General features: G+C 35.2%; 1 protein-coding gene and 1 long non-coding RNA gene across 2 annotated transcripts; one reads left to right on the top strand and one right to left on the bottom strand.

The window, feature by feature from the left end:
• Nucleotides 1-5,707: 5,707 nt before the first annotated feature.
• Nucleotides 5,708-6,387, top strand: LOC146735541 (uncharacterized). The gene is made up of 2 exons (XR_014931106.1): nt 5,708-6,044; nt 6,270-6,387. It is a non-coding gene; the product is annotated as an uncharacterized LOC146735541 (long non-coding RNA).
• Nucleotides 6,388-13,001: 6,614 nt separating this feature from the next.
• LOC144356556 (uncharacterized) lies at nt 13,002-16,222 on the bottom strand. Its single transcript, XM_078011269.2, has 5 exons — nt 16,132-16,222; nt 15,600-15,677; nt 14,902-15,186; nt 14,568-14,610; nt 13,002-14,455 (listed from the first exon to the last, which is right to left on the bottom strand). The coding sequence occupies exons 1-5, from the start codon at nt 16,220-16,222 to the stop codon at nt 13,258-13,260; spliced, it is 1,695 nt and encodes a 564-aa protein (XP_077867395.2). The 3' UTR covers nt 13,002-13,257.
• Nucleotides 16,223-19,051: the final 2,829 nt, after the last annotated feature.

Below are 19,051 nucleotides of genomic sequence, written 5' to 3'. Positions count from 1 at the left end.
ATGAGCCCTTATTCCGAGTTTCGCCTTAGCGCAGCACTATGTTTTAGATTTTTGATTGTGGTGAGATATTTTTTATATGCAAATTCTGTTTTAATTTTCTGTAGGTTCGTAACTTGTTTTTATGATGTGTACTTTTATTTGCATCGTGTAATGTTTCTGTGCTATGAATTTCTAAAGGATTGTTCGAATTACCTGTCAATATTTCAATGATTTTCTTTTTTGTCATCCTGAGATTTATGTGTATTCCAAATATTATTTTTTCCATAGTCAAATTGTTTAAAATCTGATTCATGTCTTTTACAAGGATATTTTCTCAACTCTAGCAGGCTTGCCAAATTTCTTGGTTTGCTATTTACTTTGATCCATGTCTTTTACCCAGTTGTCTTTTCCCTTTTCGTCAATATGTATGCCATTCTTGTTTTACGATGAATATTCCTGATTTGTGTCTAGACCAATGGAAAAAAAATGAAAATATATTACTGCAAATACCTTCTAAAATTAAATAGCAAAGCAAGAAATTTCGCTAGCCTGCTAGAGTTGGGAAAATATCCTCCCCCATAGCAACTAGATTGAAATATTGGATCAAAATAAATAATTCTAACCCAAACTCGCTAGTTCACGAAGCTCACAAACTTGGAATACATATTGACGAAAAGGGAAAAGACAACTGGGTAAAAGACATGAATCAAAGTAAATAGCAAACCAAGAAATTTGGCAAGCCTGCTAGAGTTGAGAAAATATCCTTGTAAAAGACATGAATCAGATTTTAGACAATTTGACTATGGAAAAAAATATTTTGGAATACACATAAATCTCAGGATGACAAAAAAGAAAATCATTGAAACATTGACAGGTAATTCGAAAAATCCTTTAGAAATTCATAGCACAGAAACATTACACGATGCAAATAAAAGTACACATCATAAAAACAAGTTACGAACTTACAGAAAAATTAAAACAGAATTTGCATATAAAAAAATATCTCACCACAATCAAAAATCTAAAACATAGTGCTGCGCTAAGGCGAAACTCGGAATAAGGGCTCATACCCTTAAAATGGAAAGGGGTAGATATAATAACTTTATAGCTGAAGACTAAATTTGCCCAGTTTGTGACAACTAGAAAATTGAGAACGAAAAACAACTTCTCAATTGTAATTTATACATGGAGGAAAGAAATAATCATGATTAAAATATTAAATACAATAAAATCAACTTTAGGACGGACGATGAACACCTAACAGATATACTAAGAAGTTAAAATGACAAAATAATCATTGAGCTAGGAAAATTCGTCCACATCTGTTTCAGGTTACGACAAGAAAAAAAAACTAAAATACCAGATGTCTAAACCAATCACAAAATAATTTGTTTTTCTTTACATTCAAATGTTTGTGATTTTATTATTGTTACACATTGCTTATTTTTGTTACTTTATTGTATATAATCTTATAGCTGAAGACTGAATTTGCTCAGTTTGTGACAACTAGAAAATTGTGAACGAAAAACAATATCTTCTCATTTGTAATCTATACAATAAGAAACAAAAAAAAATCATGATTAAAATATTAAATACAATAAAATCAACTTTATGACAGATGATGAACACCTAACAGGTATACTAAAAAAGTTAAAATGACAAAACAGTGAACGAAAAACAATATCTTCTCATTTGTAATCTATACAGTAAGAAACAAAAAAAAATCATGATTAAAATATTAAATACAATAAAATCAACTTTAGGACAGATGATGAACACCTAACAGGTATACTAAAAAAGTTAAAATGACAAAACAATCATTGAGCTAGGAACATTCGTCCACATCTGATTCAGGGCACGATAAGAAAAAAAAATCCTAAAATGCCAAATGCCTAAACCAACCACCAAATATTTTTTTTTTTTTTGCTTTACATTCACATGTTTGTGATTTTATTATTGTTACACTTTGCTGGTTTTTTGTTACTTCGTTGTATTTCCAACCAAGATCCCACGCATGAATACGGTTTCAATTTTAATTATTATTGTGCAAATTAGATGGTTGGATATTGACATCATGGTCAGTTTACCACCTCAGTTATCACATCGTGCTTTGTAAATATTTGAAAAGCTCAGTGGTCACAGATAGTGTTGCTAACGCAGCACACGCACGCACTCTTTCGAAGGGGGAACTAGCCATGTTGTGTACGGCCGCAGTGAGTTGAATTAAAAAGCCCGCTTCAAGTTGTGTACGTAGAGTAATAGATTATTATAAATTATATTAGACATAATCATAATCGCAATCAAGAAGCAGATCTTTCCTCACCGATAAAATAGCTACTTATTGCTGACCCGTGTTTACCATGTTGTTAGGACAATTTGATTCATGGCATTATTCAATACAGGAGTTATGAAACGCGATCAGACCCCATTAAAACAATATCACGCGTCGTGCGTTACTTCAATAATAACACCCAGCTGATTTGAAGACTATATAGTTGTGTCTTCAATTATTATTTCAAAGGCGAATATCTTTCACGTATACACTATAAACATTACAAACGGTAACATCGGTGTAAAGTATTTATTTCGAGAGCAAGTCAACACTGTTCATAATGAAAGAATCGACAAAAATGGCAAAATAAAAGAAATATCTAATCATTCGAACTACAACGTGCATACATACATACAGTATTTTGAGGATCGTCGATTGATATTACGCCATATTGCAAGTGATACTATTATGAATGAAAGTGTTAACGAAATGTAATGTGCACGCACGCATTTCTCGTCCACCAGTGCCCCAGTCACGTCAAACAGTCGATTTACGAGAGTTTAAACAATGCGGTCAGGATATTATAATTGTATAGTGGAATCTGTCTAATGGATAAGCGAGTGCTCTCTGTACATCTTGGGAATAATCAAAACTTAGCGCATTTTATTAAACATGAATTAGCATACAAAGTGTATGCCATTATTACTGGTCGATGTTCGCCATTGAAAATGCGTACGTGTTTACCGTCAAAGAACAAACTACGCACCATCTCTATAATATGAAACATTTACGATTTCTTGACCCGCTTCCAGTTTGCTTATTGAATCTACAATGATAATAATAAAATTTCATCTCATTCTTTCCAATATAACTGTTTATTTTAAATTAGTGGTAAAGACATAATCGAGTATAATTTATAAGCGGAGTCTGAATTTGTCAATGGTATACGTTATTATACGTACTGTGATTCAGTAGTTTGTTGGTAAAAATGACAAGTTTGGTATTAAAATATGTATAATTTCAAAATTTGGTTAATTTTGTCTTAGAAATATGGGTCAATTTCTCGAGCTAGTAACTACAATTGTCTCTTTGTAGCCAAGCCAAGGCCGTTACCTCGAACAGGAGATCGCCTATAATGTTTCTTTTTTGTCGTTGATCGTGGAAATTTGAATCTGGTGGTGTGGTTAGTTGAGTGATTTCTTTTGCCAGGCTGCTAAGGATGTCAGCGTAATTTGTGACGAATCATAGTGCTTCATTTAATTTGGTTTTGAACCATTTGAAGAGAAACTCGTTGTTTGAAGCATCGGCTATGGCTCTCAATGTTTTGAGGTTGACTCTGTTTTTCAAATGGGTCAATGTATTTAATACATTCTGTTGCACGTTCGAGCGGGGTCAGCCCCTTGTCATTTGACCATTCAAATGTAACGTTCGTTCTTGCCTCTTCTAGTATTTCGAAATCGTGGATACTCGAAATGATGTTTAAAAAAACGATGAATGATAGTTTGCTGAGTACTGCCATTTTATTAGTGAAGAGAGAATGAACTGAATACTTAGTTTTGATGTTTGACTGAGTAAAGATTGAATCCTAAAATTTCGCGATTTCGGTCGGTTTTCCAGTTATTGTAAAATAAACCTTCAAAACTAAACTATTGATTGATGCATTACATTCGAGCGGTACACTGAATTACCGATGATATAAAAACGATCAGAGTGGTGGAATGTTTCTCGTCTACATCGATCACAGATATAGATCGACGGCGTGCACAGTCTTTGATTCGGCCTGAATTGAGACAAGGCGTCATACACCCTTGGGGTGTGCCTTTTCAGACAAGTGAATTGGTGACGGACTGGAATCATCATACTGCCTGGGTCAGATTCATGTTGACTGAATCAAGTTGACCCAGTTTTTATCCCCCAAATAGTCAATTTCGAGTATAATCGTAACATTGACACGGAGAACGCGTCATTACGAGATTGAACGTGTTTTATTTCAAATCCCTCCGCTGCGGGCCATGTTTTTTTTAATGACGTGGAAAATGACGGTAGTATTTTAGCAAAGGCTAATTGATAAAAATAATTTAAGCACAGTCACTCTACTAGGAGTCACTCTACTAGGACGGTTAGGAAGCTCTATTGGTTAAAGGTGTGAACGAGCAGCTTCTGAGAACCTATGCTGGTCTCAAAACTATGACGTATTTGTCATTGGAATGCACTATTTTTCACCATTATTTATTGCGTTCGATGTTGCTCGAGAAGACCCTCGAGAAGACCGTGAACTTTTTTAAATTGTGCTTTATTTTTACATCAAACTACAATCTCAACTGAACTGTGACTAGGAGTGATATTGTATTTTTCAGATGAGCATTCTTTTGCAATCTTGAAGATGCTTTACTCGAGAAAAACGGTGTTTTGTTGACAGTCTCTTTGTCTTGATCTCTAACAGTCTTTCGGTCCGTAAAATAAACCCCTCACTCAGTTTAGAAACAATTTTATCGCTAAAAACATTGATGTCTGCAAACCTTTACAATATTCCTTTGTCCATTCTCGTATTTTTTGTGTGTTTTTAGAGTCACTTTATGGCGAAGTTTTGCATGTTTTCGTCTATGGAGGTGGTCGCCGTGTTGCTTTATTGCATAGTTTTCATAGGAGGTAATTGGACAAAAGAGATTTTTGATTGTCGTGCTTTCATATCCCTCCATTCGCTTTATTTGACGACTGATACAAATCCCGTTCAACATGTTTTGATTCAGTCGAGACAGGGGCGACTTTTGGGGGAAATTCACTAATATAGTATTCTATTAACTATTTATAATTTCAGAATGCCATACAAGACAGCAAGATTTTCTCGCGAAAAACGTGTATATACAAAGCATGTTCATTTCCGCATTTGAGACTGCTCTTCGTTGAAAGGTCAAAGTGCCATGTATTGCAATGCTTTGTGGGGGAAAATGACGCAACTCTCGCACTGTCTCATGATTTATCGCGTGTTTTCCGTCGCCTGTTTAATGCTAATGACTTCTTAACTCGTTAACACCTCTCTTGTTTCAATGTTTATGGAGACAAGGGTGGGTACAATAGAATGACGCGGCGCTTCCTAACCGTCCTAGTAGAGTGACTGTGGTTTAAGTCAGTGAATTGACTGATAGTGCCGGGGTCAACAGAATGTCGAGTCATGTTATCAGTATCCCATACACGCAGGTCGAAATTCACGCTTTCAACTTGAAACTCGATATCCCTCAGGCTGTTTGTGAGTGTTCATGTTTTAGATAACATAAATATACCAACATCTGTTGTTTATCATCTACGTGGGAGGTCTATTTCACGTTGGGAACACTTAGGACTAGACACGCCTTACATTTAATCTTGTGATTGAGTTCAGACTGGCATTCACAAGTGTGCTTCGGAATGATACACATCGCTTATATCAAACACCGTTGATATTCGCGAGTGGAACGCGTTGGTTCACTTTCTGTCTGAAATACCCTTACCACGAAGACTATTATGACTCGTACGGTAGTCATGTCATGGAATTTATAAGATTTCTCGTACGTGGATCTACAATCATCAAATACTTTCAAGCCATGTGTTGCCAATACGTCCTGTATGACTCGTAGTGTCCATGAGATGAACTTTTCACGGAAGGTCAAACTTGGTCTACCGCCTTTGAATCTTTGGCAAGAAGCGAGGACATATTTTCTTCGTCGGGGGGAAAAACGAAAATCGCTACGTTACACCGTAAACTCATTCCGTGTGATGATTATGTATGTCAAAAGTTATTCTGTGAAACGATCAGGTAATTATACATTTTAACTCATAGTAGCGTAGTCCGCCATTTTTTGAAAAACAAACTGTACGTCGATCAACCGATTTTGCATACTTTGCATTTTAGCGGATTGATGACCGCAGTTTTACGGGATAATTCATACTATTAAATTTTCAACACATAACTTATACTTTCTTTATATAACTATCAGTTTTTAATATTATCCTCTCTCTCTCTCTCTTTCTTGTACGACAGATGAGCGATTCTGATTATAGTGATGGAATAAAAAAAAAAAGTGTACAGACTGCTTGACTCATTGAAAGGAAGTAAGAAATGTAAAAATAAACAACATATGTATATATAGAATGAATTATTTTTTATTGATCAATGTTTACTATTATTGGCTTTTCTCGTTTCTGTGTTTTAATCGAATCGTTTATGTACTCGTATTTTTTGTGGCATTAAAAATAAATTTAACCACGCCGCACATTTACATGTATCTACGTATTTTTCGAGGTGTTAACAAAGAAATATTTAATCACGCTAAACATTTATACACTACGCAACTATTTTCCTTACTCACATCGTATGTTTTTTTGTGACGTTAAAAAATACTCAACCATGTCATAAATATATACTCCATGTCAATATTTCATTCTTGTTTACTTCTTTTGTGCAATAAACTCCATTAGTTTTCAAAATGACGTGTATTTATTAACGTGTGTGTGTGTGTGTGTGTGAGCGCCCTCTACGAAACATTCTGAAAAATCTTTCGTCCACGCCTGTCCAATTAAAAAATAATTAAAAATAATTAAAAATAATTAAAAAATAATTAAAAAAATGATGGTAATTTATGCAAATGTATTCACGATGACCTCGACACGACCTCGTATTCACATCAATTTTATGTATGCAAATGTATTCACAATATCCCATTGTGACGTCATCCTCATGAAAAATCTTTCGTCCACGCCTGTCCAATTAAAAAACAATTAAAAATAATTAAAAATAATTAAACAAAATAATTACAAAAAAAATTGATGGTAATTTATGCAAATGTATTAAAATATCCCATTGTGACGTCATCCTCATTCAAATGATCCCCTTTACGGCATTGGTCCTCATTTATGCTAATTTATGCACGAATTCCCATTGTGACGTCATTATTTATGCTAAAGCTGGACTATAGGTACGACCATGAGGGCGCTGTTCGTATGATGTCATCGCATCCGATTATGAACAGCGCCCTCATGGTCGTACCTATAGTCCATACTAAACTACTGAGGAGGTTATGATATCTACTGATGTGTCGTTAACACTTGACATGAAACAATAAACAGATACATACATTATAATGAATAGAGCATATCAGCTTAAATAATTTTGGGAACAGCATAATCGGTGATATTCGAATTGGTCAACTATCAGTGTTGTGAAAATCTTTTTCACGTTCACAACTTGATCTCGCGTAGCGTTAAAAGCGCGTCTTTCACAAAAATCCATTGATTTTGAAGTCAATTTCAAAATGCCGATCTGTCAGAGAAATAATGTTGAGATACTCTTACTTTATGAAAAATTGTCCATCATCAAAACACATTATTAAGCACAGAAATACACACTTTCGCGATTTACAAATTCCACGCGATGTTTGTGTTCAGCAGAATGTGTTATACTTGTTTGAACTGCGTTTAGAACTATCATATTGCTAAGGCTCTTTAATTATTTTCTAAATGCGAGGTTTGTACATGGTTAATATCATTCTACTAACCGAGGAGAACAAGTATAATGTAAAAGAGGTAAAACTGTAAGCAAAGACGCAACATTTCTGAAATAAAATCAATATTTATTTAAGTGTTATGTATCTTGTTATCTTCTGAATCAATCAATGTGAATGTATTGGAATGACACCAGAGGCCTGTAGCACACAGAAAAAGCAAACCTCGATCTATGTCAAAAGGATATATGACCGCTTTTATCAATAACATTTTTTTTCTTATACTTTATAATAACATAAAAATACTTAAACAATAATGTACTCCCAGGTGGCTCATAATGAATTTGAATTTTCACACGTTGGAACTTAGCTGCAGCTAGTTAAAACTAAGATAATTTGGAAGAAACGACCGAAAACATTCAACAGAATCGCGTCTACATTATATGGGTCTCGTAATCTGTATACTGTATATTACGTCAGAGCGATCACCAACGATTCTCATTCACAAACACAAGCACATACAGTGTGCAGCGGTCATTTCAACATAACACGTATATCCAAAAAATAGACAAACTTGGAACTTCCTATCCTAGATGATGCTAATTTTGCGATTATCGGGAAGACCAGTGATGTGTCGATGGATTGAAGCTCGTAAACCAGACAGCGACGGCTTGCTGTACTGCACCTAAGTTCAAAGTTTATTAGGAATCCTGTCAGCTAAATGCTGTTTTACAAAGAGCCATTTAAAATATTACATTACAATACAATACAATACAGAAAAAAAAAGCTATAAAAATATATACAAATATACAAGCAACAATTACATTAAAATATTTCAAAATTAACCAGTATTTTGTAAAATATACTGAGAACATGACTTCTTAAAACCAGCAAACGTATCGTGATTATGCACATGCTGGGGAAGAGAGTTCTGACAACTGAAGTAGTGAGAGAGGACTTGTGGCCAGATGGGACCCTAAAGTTGAAACTGTGTCATATATGACACTTGAAACTGTGTCATAGGAGGGCACTTCTCTAATATATTTGAATTTGGAAATAAAATACTCAGATGCCAAATTATGGAACACTCTCCACTTTAAAACTTTAACACTCATATCCATCGTAAGTTAGACGACATACCCTCAATATGGGTCCGAGGACCAGCCTTCAAAATAATTCGCATTGCACGATTTTGTAGTCTCTGTAATCTGGAGATGTTCTTACCAGAAGATACAGACCACACGGTTAAACAGTAATCCATATGAGGTAAGATTAGAGTATACAAAAGTGATTTACATGTTTGGAAATGGATGAATTGAGAGCAGCGTTTTAAAATGCCCAAACCTCTATTTATGTTTTCAATTATACTGTTAAAGTGTTCATCAAAGTTGAGGTGGGTATCCATAGAAACACCAAGATATTTTAAAGCCCTAACTTGCTCTGAATTAGATTGATCTAGCTTTACATTAAGGGTAGTTGTTGGTAAATGAAGAACTTTCTGGTGATTAAAAATCAATATAGAATTAGTTTGCCAACATGAAGGCTTAGCTTGCATTTTTTAAATCTTCATTTAGAGCACATGTGACCGTAACAATATCTTTCGGTCGGTGGTCGTCGTGCCGCGCATGTGCGACATTTGTGTTGATAAACATTGATTTTAAATTTCCCACAACCATTACGTTTTCCAACAAAATCATGAGTACGTGTTTTTGACCAAGGTGTACACTAATTACCGCCGGTGACTCATTCGATACCTTCCAATCACCCCAAAAATCACAGTTAAAGCTTCATAACGTCTCTATAGCGGCCTAAATTCAAAGTCAATTAGAATTTTATTGTGAATGTTTTCGTTTTACCATTTGTGTCACTTCATCCGAAAACAATTTTCGTAATTTTTGTAATAGCATGAGATCTGATTCAGTAATGCATTGGTCATTCTAGCGCCATCTATAGTCAGTTTCTGACTTTATTGGAGTAACCGGAAGTAATAAACAAATAGAAAGTTTTCGGGTCAGCATGGTATCCTTGACATGTCAGCGTTTTGATACCAGTAACTTAGTAGATCTATCACCGATATTTACTGCATTGTAGTGATCGATGCGCCGCTGGGTTAATCTATCAATTCCGGTAAGAATGATTTTATGATTTAATTAAGAATAGTTTCCCCATTGAGCTTGTTTGTTATGCCTCGGAATACTATCACAGTCACTTGGGGGCTTGTCGGTTTCAAATTTCGATTTCTTACCTTAAAATGCGAAACACAGATTTTGGAGGGGATCGGGTGTTACGTTAATAACCATTGTTCAGAATCGCTAACTTGGTTTTATTCAAAACTGCACAAATCTCGCGTTTTCTGATGATATCCGTCGATTTCATGAACGAAAATGGGTATGTGTGGGTGGGTGTGTATGAGGTGGGTGGGTGGGTGTATGTGGGTGTCGGTGTTTGTTTGTGTGTTTTACAACTTGTAATGTTCTTTTAAATTACCAACAGACCAAGGCAGAGCTCCAGAAGGAGTACCTACACTTTATGCAATTTTTTTTAATTATGCTAATTTATTCATGACGTAGCAGTTTCTGTGCTCATGAATATTCATTAATTTGTGGGTCAATACATTTTAAAAAGGGCGATATATTATTTTTGGGGGAAGAGTTAGAAAGGGGGATTAGCAATCCTTAGGGGGTCAATACAAAAGAAGTGACGCATTTGGAGAGCAGCCATGCTCCTCGTGTCTGTTGTTGCACGTGACCTACAGCTGTCAACTGTGTTTAAGTAATTTCCATTATTAACAAGTGGTTAAATTGTGACAATAAATGTGTGGACAAATATTTGAGATTAATTTTGGTGTAGACAACTCTCGTTTAATTATTTTACACCATTACAAGTTGTTAAATTGAGAGAATAAATGTCTCAACAAATATTTAATACTTAGTTTGATGTAAACAACTCACGTTTGATTAATTCCCACAATTACATGTTGTTAAATTGAGAGAATAAATGTGCGGACAAATATTTTAGACTTATTTTGGTGCAGACAGCTCTCGTTTAATTATTTTACACCATTACAAGTTGTTAAATTGAGAGAATAAATGTATGGACAAATATTTTAGACTTATTTTGGTGTAGACAGCTCTCGTTTAATTATTTTACACAATTACAAGTTGTTAAATTGAGAGAATATGTGTGCGAACAAATATTTTAGACTTATTTTGGTGTAGACAGCTCTCGTTTGATTAATTCCCACAATTACAAGTTGTTAAATTGAGAGAATAAATGTGCGCACAAATATTTTAGACTTATTTTGGTGTAGACAGCTCTCGTTTAATTATTTTACACCATTACAAGTTGTTAAATTGAGAGAATAAATGTGCGGACAAATATTTTAGACTTATTTTGGTGTAGACAGCTCTCGTTTAATTATTTTACACCATTACAAGTTGTTAAATTGAGAGAATAAATGTGCGGACAAATATTTTAGACTTATTTTGGTGTAGACAACTCTCATTTAATTATTTTACACCATTACAAGTTGTTAAATTGAGAGAATAAATGTATGGACTAATATTTGAGACTTATTTTCGTGTAAACAACTCGCGTTTGATTAATTCCCACAATTACAAGTTGTTAAATTGAGAGACTAAATGTGTGGACAAATATTTTAGACTTATTTTGGTGTAGAAAAGTCGCATTTAATTTACTTCCACAAATTACAAATTGTTAAATTGAGAGAATAAATGTGTGGACACATATTTTAGACTTATTTTGGTGTAGACAACTCTCATTTAATAATTTTACACCATTACAAGTTGTTAAATTGAGAGAATAAATGTATGGACAAGTATTTGAAACTTATTTTGGTGTAGACAACTCTCATTTGATTAATTCCAACAATTACAAGTTCTTAAATTGACAGAATGAATGTATGGACAAATATTGACCATTATATTTGTGAGTAAATACCTGTTGTTTAATTAATTTCCACCTCTACAAGGTTGAGAGAATAAATGTGTCGACAAATATTTGATAATTATTTAGGTGTAAGAACTCGTGTTTGACCAACTTCCACCATTGCAAGTTGTTAAAATAATGAAATAAATATACTGGTATCATTGGATATTTGATTCAATTGTGAAACTTTCTAACAAAATGTTAACTGCTGGCTTCGAACCCTCAATCAACAATTCCGCAGACACAGTATAAATTCAACAACACCACAGAAGATATTCGTCTGTTGCCTGAATTGTTTTCGTAATATAGGGAACGCCATCGACACTTTAACAAAACTTACCTTGACTTGGGTCTTGTTTATCTCTTGTCACAATCTGGAAACTGTTGAAGAAATTGCGCGTCGTCCAGTTTAAGACGTTAGTTATTTTATTATTTATTCATTCAGTTTTGTATGGTGGAGTTTTGTGAGGTTTATTATTTTTTTGCGACGTTCTTTGTTTACTTGTTTACGGTTTGAGAGATTTCAGTTCATTTGATTTACGTTTTTACGGTAGCTCTGAACGGGACTCGAACCCACTGTCTTTTCAAGCTAATTTTGTTTTATTTTGCAACACGCCAAGACGTTGGTCGTTAAGTGGTGTTCATTTTTCTAACTACTCCAGTGTTCCGATGAGTTGAACGGAAAAGCCAAAACGATTGCTGGTTTCTGATTGCTTCGGTTCTGGTGAGTGTGTATATAGTGTGATTCGAACCCATGTCGTTTGTATTGGGCGTTTTTTTTATTTCCCATGTTGGCTACGCCGTAATATGCAACCACTTCCCCGTTTTATTGTGATTTTGAGTGTTTAATGATGTCTTCCTCACCCGTCACGCCATGACCCAGTTTCAACCACACGGCCATTTTGCAACACAGTGAGTGACCCTCGGCGTCACCCGACTGACTATATGAGCGTTCTGTTCAACTGTTAAGCTAGGATTTATTACCGTTATTATATTATATTGTCACGTGATTTGTTTTTACCTTATGTGTAATGTCTTAAATATCTTTATTGTAATTTGTATATACCAATTCGTATATACCGAGGAAACGACCCCGATTGAAGGTCATGTATTTTATGACGTCACCAATTCGTGTGTAGGTACTGCTTCTAGATCTGTGCCCAGACCAAACTTTCCTTTTTTTCTTTTTAAACTATTGCCTTGAATATTATGAAGCATGGCATATATAAATCACGTGATACAATGTCAGTAGAAGAATACAAATGTTAATAGCGACACATATTCCACATGATTTCGATCAGAAAACCCAACATTATAATAACATATAAAACAAACATATTCGTATTGTATTAAATGTTAGCATGAAAATGTTTTACATTTTTGTTTCAGAAAATATGTTTTCCATGTGACACAACGATAAGTCTCCCGTCCTCAGCTCGAGAGAAAACATACCAGTGAAGTAAAATAGGCGTGTTGAATGTCTTTTCTGGATCTACCAACTAAACAGTTTGCCCCATATGTTACGTGAAACAAAAAATGTGTACACAAATGTATGAACTTTTACTAATTGGTTTATACTTTTCAGTCTAATAGTAACTCACGAAATCGTGACTGAGAAGATAGAATTGTTCCCGACTGTTGAAGACGTTCTTTCAACTCCTGTGCTCTGTCGTACGCAATATCATATCTTTCTTGGTCCGTAAGAACATTGATTATCTTCTTCTGCCATTCTTCAACATCCCCTTTCTCTCCATTGTTGTTTACTCCGATCTTGACAACAACCTCCTCGGCAATGTTCGGGAATTCCATTTCTACCAGTTGGGCAATGCCCGAATTTATAGTAACCAAAGTGGGAACACCAGCTGCGATGGCCTCTAGTCCAATCAACCCAAAAGGTTCACTACGTGAGGGCATGATGAAAAGGTGACTTTGTTGGAGACGTTCCTGCATTCGGTTTTGTGTGCCATAGGGGTATCGCTTTACATCTAGATATTTTGAAGTCGCGTTCTGAATAACTCCTTGCCAACATCTTGTGTTTCCGTTTGAAATACCGAGGACAGTCCACGAAATCCTCTTTTTATTTGTCTTATCGTATATATCAGCTACTTCACTCAAAGCAGCAGCGACAAGGTTATACCCATTTAGATGTCCAGTACGACCAACGGTCAGTACTTTCAGAGTTTGTTCTTGCGGTGGCCTCATGGTTTGTAATCTGAGAAATCCATCATCCGGAAACAGTAAAAACTGCTCATGCTGTATATTTGAGAGCTGGAAATCATGATTGAAATGATGGAAAATTCTGGGACCGATTGAAAACACTGCATCGGAAGCGACGGCCTGACATTTTATTTCGTCTTGTTTATTTTCCAAAAGTTTACTATTCCAATTTTCTGCATCTATCAATGTGTCCTCCGGGATCACATGTAAAAATGAGAACAGTTTCGAATTACGGAAACATTTCTTTTTCAACTGGGCAGCTTCACTTCCTGTGTATGGAATATGCGCAATAATGACGCTTATATTCAGTTTACACAGAGACGGGAAGTGAGTGCGATGATACATATTAAACCATGACATATTTGGTTGTTTACCCTTTTTGTCAGCAACAATCAATGTTATACCATTCTTCTCGGCATCTTTCTTGTCATCGTCACTAGCGCTTAGTGCAGTCGCATATACTTCAACTCCAGTTTGTTTAGCCATGAAAGCAATCTGCCGGTTAACACTGGACAAGCCTCCATCTGTGCAGTCCCAATAATCGTTCAGTATTAAAACCGCCCTAGGAGGAAACATGTTTTGTTTTATCGTTATTACTATTGTAGAATTAGGCTTACAAATTACGTTTTCACGTTTCGCCCGGCCCATTCTATACAACAGACATTATATCTTACCTTGTGTTTTCGGTGGTGTGTCCGTTTGCAACTTCTTGAAAATCTTGAAAAAAAAAATGTACAATCAATTTTATTATTACCTCTGCCAAGAATTCATGTTTTGTCAGCATTCATTTTGAAGAAAAACATTATATCTTCTATCAAATGGTGAAACAAAATGTTGCATATTTGTAATTTGGTTTATACAGTTGTCTTTTCTAATCTAATATTAAAGGACTTTAGTTTCTATCGGCTAATGCTGTGAGACTTTTTTTGCCAAAGAAGCCACAATTTGAATATGGCATCCACAATATTTTTTTTTACAATCTATTCCTCCAATAAAAAACATGCGTACCTTGATTCGGTAAATGTGAGGACTTGTTAACAAAGTCATTAGAGAGATTTCGTATCATTCTTTGCAAATCGAGGATCTGTTTGTTTTGAAGAGCGATCTGATGGTTTAGCTGCTTGAAGCTTTCCATAAGGTCTGTTAAGGTAGGTGGTTGCACTTCTTTTTTACATTCCTCTCCAATCCCACAATCAGGAAGCGTGAAAACATACGAACAACAATTTGCATTTCTGCATACATACTGCTGACTCATCCTACCACACTGTCCTGTCGTACGTTGAATATTATAAGCTGTTGATAAATCAAACTTTAAAGGTATAAGCCTGCTCAAAATAGAAATAACCAGAATTTTTCAAATTGTTATTATGTAACATCGGTCATTGTGTAACGCTTGTGTGAAAAAGATTTCATAATAAATACCTATCGTTTCTCAAAATTTAACATGGGGTGAACAGTTAAGCCAGAGGATTTAGTAAAAAAAAGATTCACACACACGTTGATTACTAGAACAATTATATTTTACACATAAAATATTGTGATGCAATCACGAATTGAGTAGTATGATTCTATACGCCATTCATACAAATACACGATAATGTAAAGCGTCTCAATCGTCCATTTGACGTATACAGCGCGCGTTGAATTCGAACGTGACGCATGTTGCGTTTCATCATGTTTAGAACGTTCACTTCGTACTGACTTACCTGATTGATCGTAGGTATATTGAAATAATACAAATAGCACAATAAATCCACATGCTAGCTTGATAATATATTCGTTACCTGCATAGAATTAGAAAGATACAATAAATCAAAACACGCGTCTCTTATAAACCAGATCAGGAGTTTATTCAAACACGTTGTCAATGTTATATATCATTGCATTTATCAACTTTTTAACATTGTAATTCCATATTACCAAGTTAAATTCACCCATTTCTTCATACAAAACGCAGGGTAAAGGGGGTCTAATTAGCGTGTTCCAGAAGTATATTAAATTCACAAGCACAGTGCTCCTGTATAGTAATTATTTAGGCAAATGTATTGATCTGACCAGACACAAAAATAAGGCACTTTCTCAATAAGGGATTGTTGCTAGTCGAGGAAGGTTTATTGATTTTTTTTTATAAATAACAATTATCATTATCCTGGAAGCTTAATAAATTGTATGTCAACATTTTGAAATGTTTTCACAAGGATTTATGACTTGTTCATCCTATGTCACCGAACAACATACCAACAAATGCTTTACCTTGCACTGGCCTTACTCGATTATGAACATGTAGGTTATTATTCTCAACATCAATACGTGCATGCATAGCTTCCATGGTACATAAGTTATTTCTGAAATAACACAGTACATAAATTAGCAAATCAACTAGAAAATGTTAACTACATTGACAAGAATCACTGGAGAATAACAAAAATGCGACGGCGTACTGTCTGAGTGCATACTATAAGGTATGCTCGTAATAACCATTTTATTATACATGTTTCTTTCCAAGGATACATCACGGAAACGCCGAAATCCAAAAAGATTAGAACAAAATCAGCGAACTTGTTTGTGTGGAGTCCGGTCAAACCCTGATGGCAGCCATGTTTGTTTCTATTATTAAAGGACGCTTACGCGCGTAATCGTTCTGTATTTGGAATTCGGATTTCCTTACATGGCAGAATGAAAATACCCCGTAAAATACCGCAAAAATTACGCAATGCTGTGACTAATGGCGTTACGCTGACTGATGTATAATACTAGTAATTATAACTATATATTGAAATCACATAAGTATAAAATCCATTAGTGAGTGCCCATATAGTGGATCATTTAAAGTAACTTTTGGGACCACATCACTAAAACCTTCCGACGCTTATGTTTCCAACGCCGTGCCGTTAAAGACAAATGTCGAACATACACGTTAGTGAACTTGATTTCATGTATTATTGGCGATTTATAGGTTTTGGATTAGAATAATAACTAATTATTCACCGATCGATGTTGGTAGTTTTGTCGGATTTATTATTCTCGAGGGAATTAGTTACAGTGTCTGTCACCGTCCCAAGTTTTAAGTGATTATCAAAATGCGATGTGTTAAATTATACTATGATCGCATTCAATTATAGGTCAGTACAACCTTTAAAAGTTGACACAATATTGCCCATTTGTCATTACATTTCTATATACATTTATAAATACACAACATGGACACGTGTCACTTTCTCTCAATTAAGAATAAGAGAATACGTCAAAAAGACGGACAAAATACTAATTAAAGGTAATTTTTAAATTACTTGATGACTACTTTACCTAGGGTTCATATATCAACATGTGCGACCATGAAAAACGTGCCTACTAACTTTATACTGTATACACATAGCAACGCATAGCAATCGAGAAGTTGTGCTGTTGGACTGGTTGAAAGGTTTTCTTCAGTTTTTTTCTCGTCGTTTTCATGAATTACAATATTGTTCAGCTAGTAACCCATCGCTTCAAATACGCGCTGTTTTAGCGACATGTCGGGTCGTTCACAAAATATTATTTTTACCAAATATTTACCAACGTTGCAGTATCATTAAGGGTTAAACTATCTGATCAAGCTAACAAATGTTGAACATTAGTAGCGCCCTCTGGAGGCAAACTTATAAAAAAAGGTGTTTGTTTTCAATATGGGGAGTCTATATCGGTCGAAAGTTAAACCACGTGCATAGAATTAACACAATACTTCCGAATGACAAAGCCCGTTTTCAAGGTTCACTTTTTATATTGAGAAAATAATGATGAAAATAAATAAATTAATTAATATATACTAGTCAGTAGTCTGGCACTGTGTTTAAATAATGCAACATTAATTTCTAGGTCACAATACAGGTGACAGTAACATACGCCATCTGTAAGTAGTGTTCATTAAATTGAAATCTACTTCATTTTCCGCGTTAACTCCAGATATACATGTAATTTTCAAAGCAAAGTGATGTCACCTCTTCACCAGCACATACGCCGTCGGGGCAGTATTCTTTTTGTGTACAGTGTGTTATATAGTACAAAGCGCCATGTGTTTACTTGAAATGAGAACAAATAAAAGCGAGCTACCAAGTTAAATGGGTCGCATGGGACCAACTGGCTGATACGTATGTAAGTTCAATAATATTAAGTAAGAAACGGGATGTGAAATGAAATGGATATCGAAAATAGATCCACGGGATACCTTGCAATCGTGTCTGAGCCTCAGTCTTCTCAGAGCCAATAAACCCACCGTCACAACAGTGACGCAAATTTTGAGTGAGGGTGTAAACTATAACTACACAACCGCAGACACTGCTGTAACATTGCCTAATTCTTTGATATGAACATGAAATACCCGGCAGCCCGGGCAAGTAGTAGCGGCTACCTGATATATGTTAGGTCCCAAGATGACAGGTGTTACTCACTTGGTTAGTCTTCTTAGCCCCGTATACTTCGCCTATATCTACACGGAGTACGATAGCTTAACGGAGCCGATCCAACCACGCTAACAACTATGTGATCATTGATCTTCAAATACCCTACGAAATGCTATAAACGTTGCATATATCGTTATCACAGAATGTAAGCACAGAAACAGTAACATAAGTGGGAAAATCCATTTCCCGCAATCCTTTGCGAGGTTAATTAAAGGACAACACGATGTTATTCTGCAGTATGCATGGCCTTGTGGTGCCTTTCGTTAAGGTATCAATGTTGACCTGGTCAGAACTACTGGACCATGGTTTCAAACACTTAAGTGCCTGGATGTCGGTCATTGTATGTGTGAAAGCCGCTGATACTGAATGAAATACAGCATTTGTGAAGCGTTTCCTTCACAATGAACAGCACAATAGTCTGATTCACTTCTAGAACGTTCATGAAGTTATAAGGGATTTCCCATTTGAGTTAGACTGGCACAGTCTGGGCGATTTATTTCTTTTTAAATTTAAAATTAATTAAACAAAATAGCGAAATGAAGGTGTTAACGCAAAATCCCCTGTAACCGCGAAATCACCCAGACTAAACTAGTGTGTTTTCATACTAGTTTTTATGTTAATGAGCAGGATGACAGGCAAACACGTTATCCAATAAGAGTAGTTTGGCCTTTAAACTATATCTAGTTAACCTTTGTACCTGAAGACTTCACTTTTCTTCA

Source organism: Saccoglossus kowalevskii, chromosome 12 (assembly GCF_978046115.1).
Source record: "Saccoglossus kowalevskii chromosome 12, keSacKowa6.1, whole genome shotgun sequence".
Lineage (NCBI taxonomy): Eukaryota > Metazoa > Hemichordata > Enteropneusta > Harrimaniidae > Saccoglossus > Saccoglossus kowalevskii.
This window is presented reverse-complemented; position numbering and strand designations above follow the sequence as displayed.

Bases quoted from the DNA above. Each gene is read 5' to 3' on its own strand.
- LOC144356556 (XM_078011269.2), bottom strand. From the start codon at position 16,222: ATGGAAGCTATGCATGCACGTATTGATGTTGAGAATAATAACCTACAT. The intron at 15,678-16,131 runs GTATGTTGTTCG...AATTCTATGCAG, and splicing joins GCAAGGTAAAGCATTTGTTG to GTAACGAATATATTATCAAG. The intron at 14,456-14,567 runs GTAAGATATAAT...GTTTCCTCCTAG, and splicing joins CACACCACCGAAAACACAAG to GGCGGTTTTAATACTGAACG.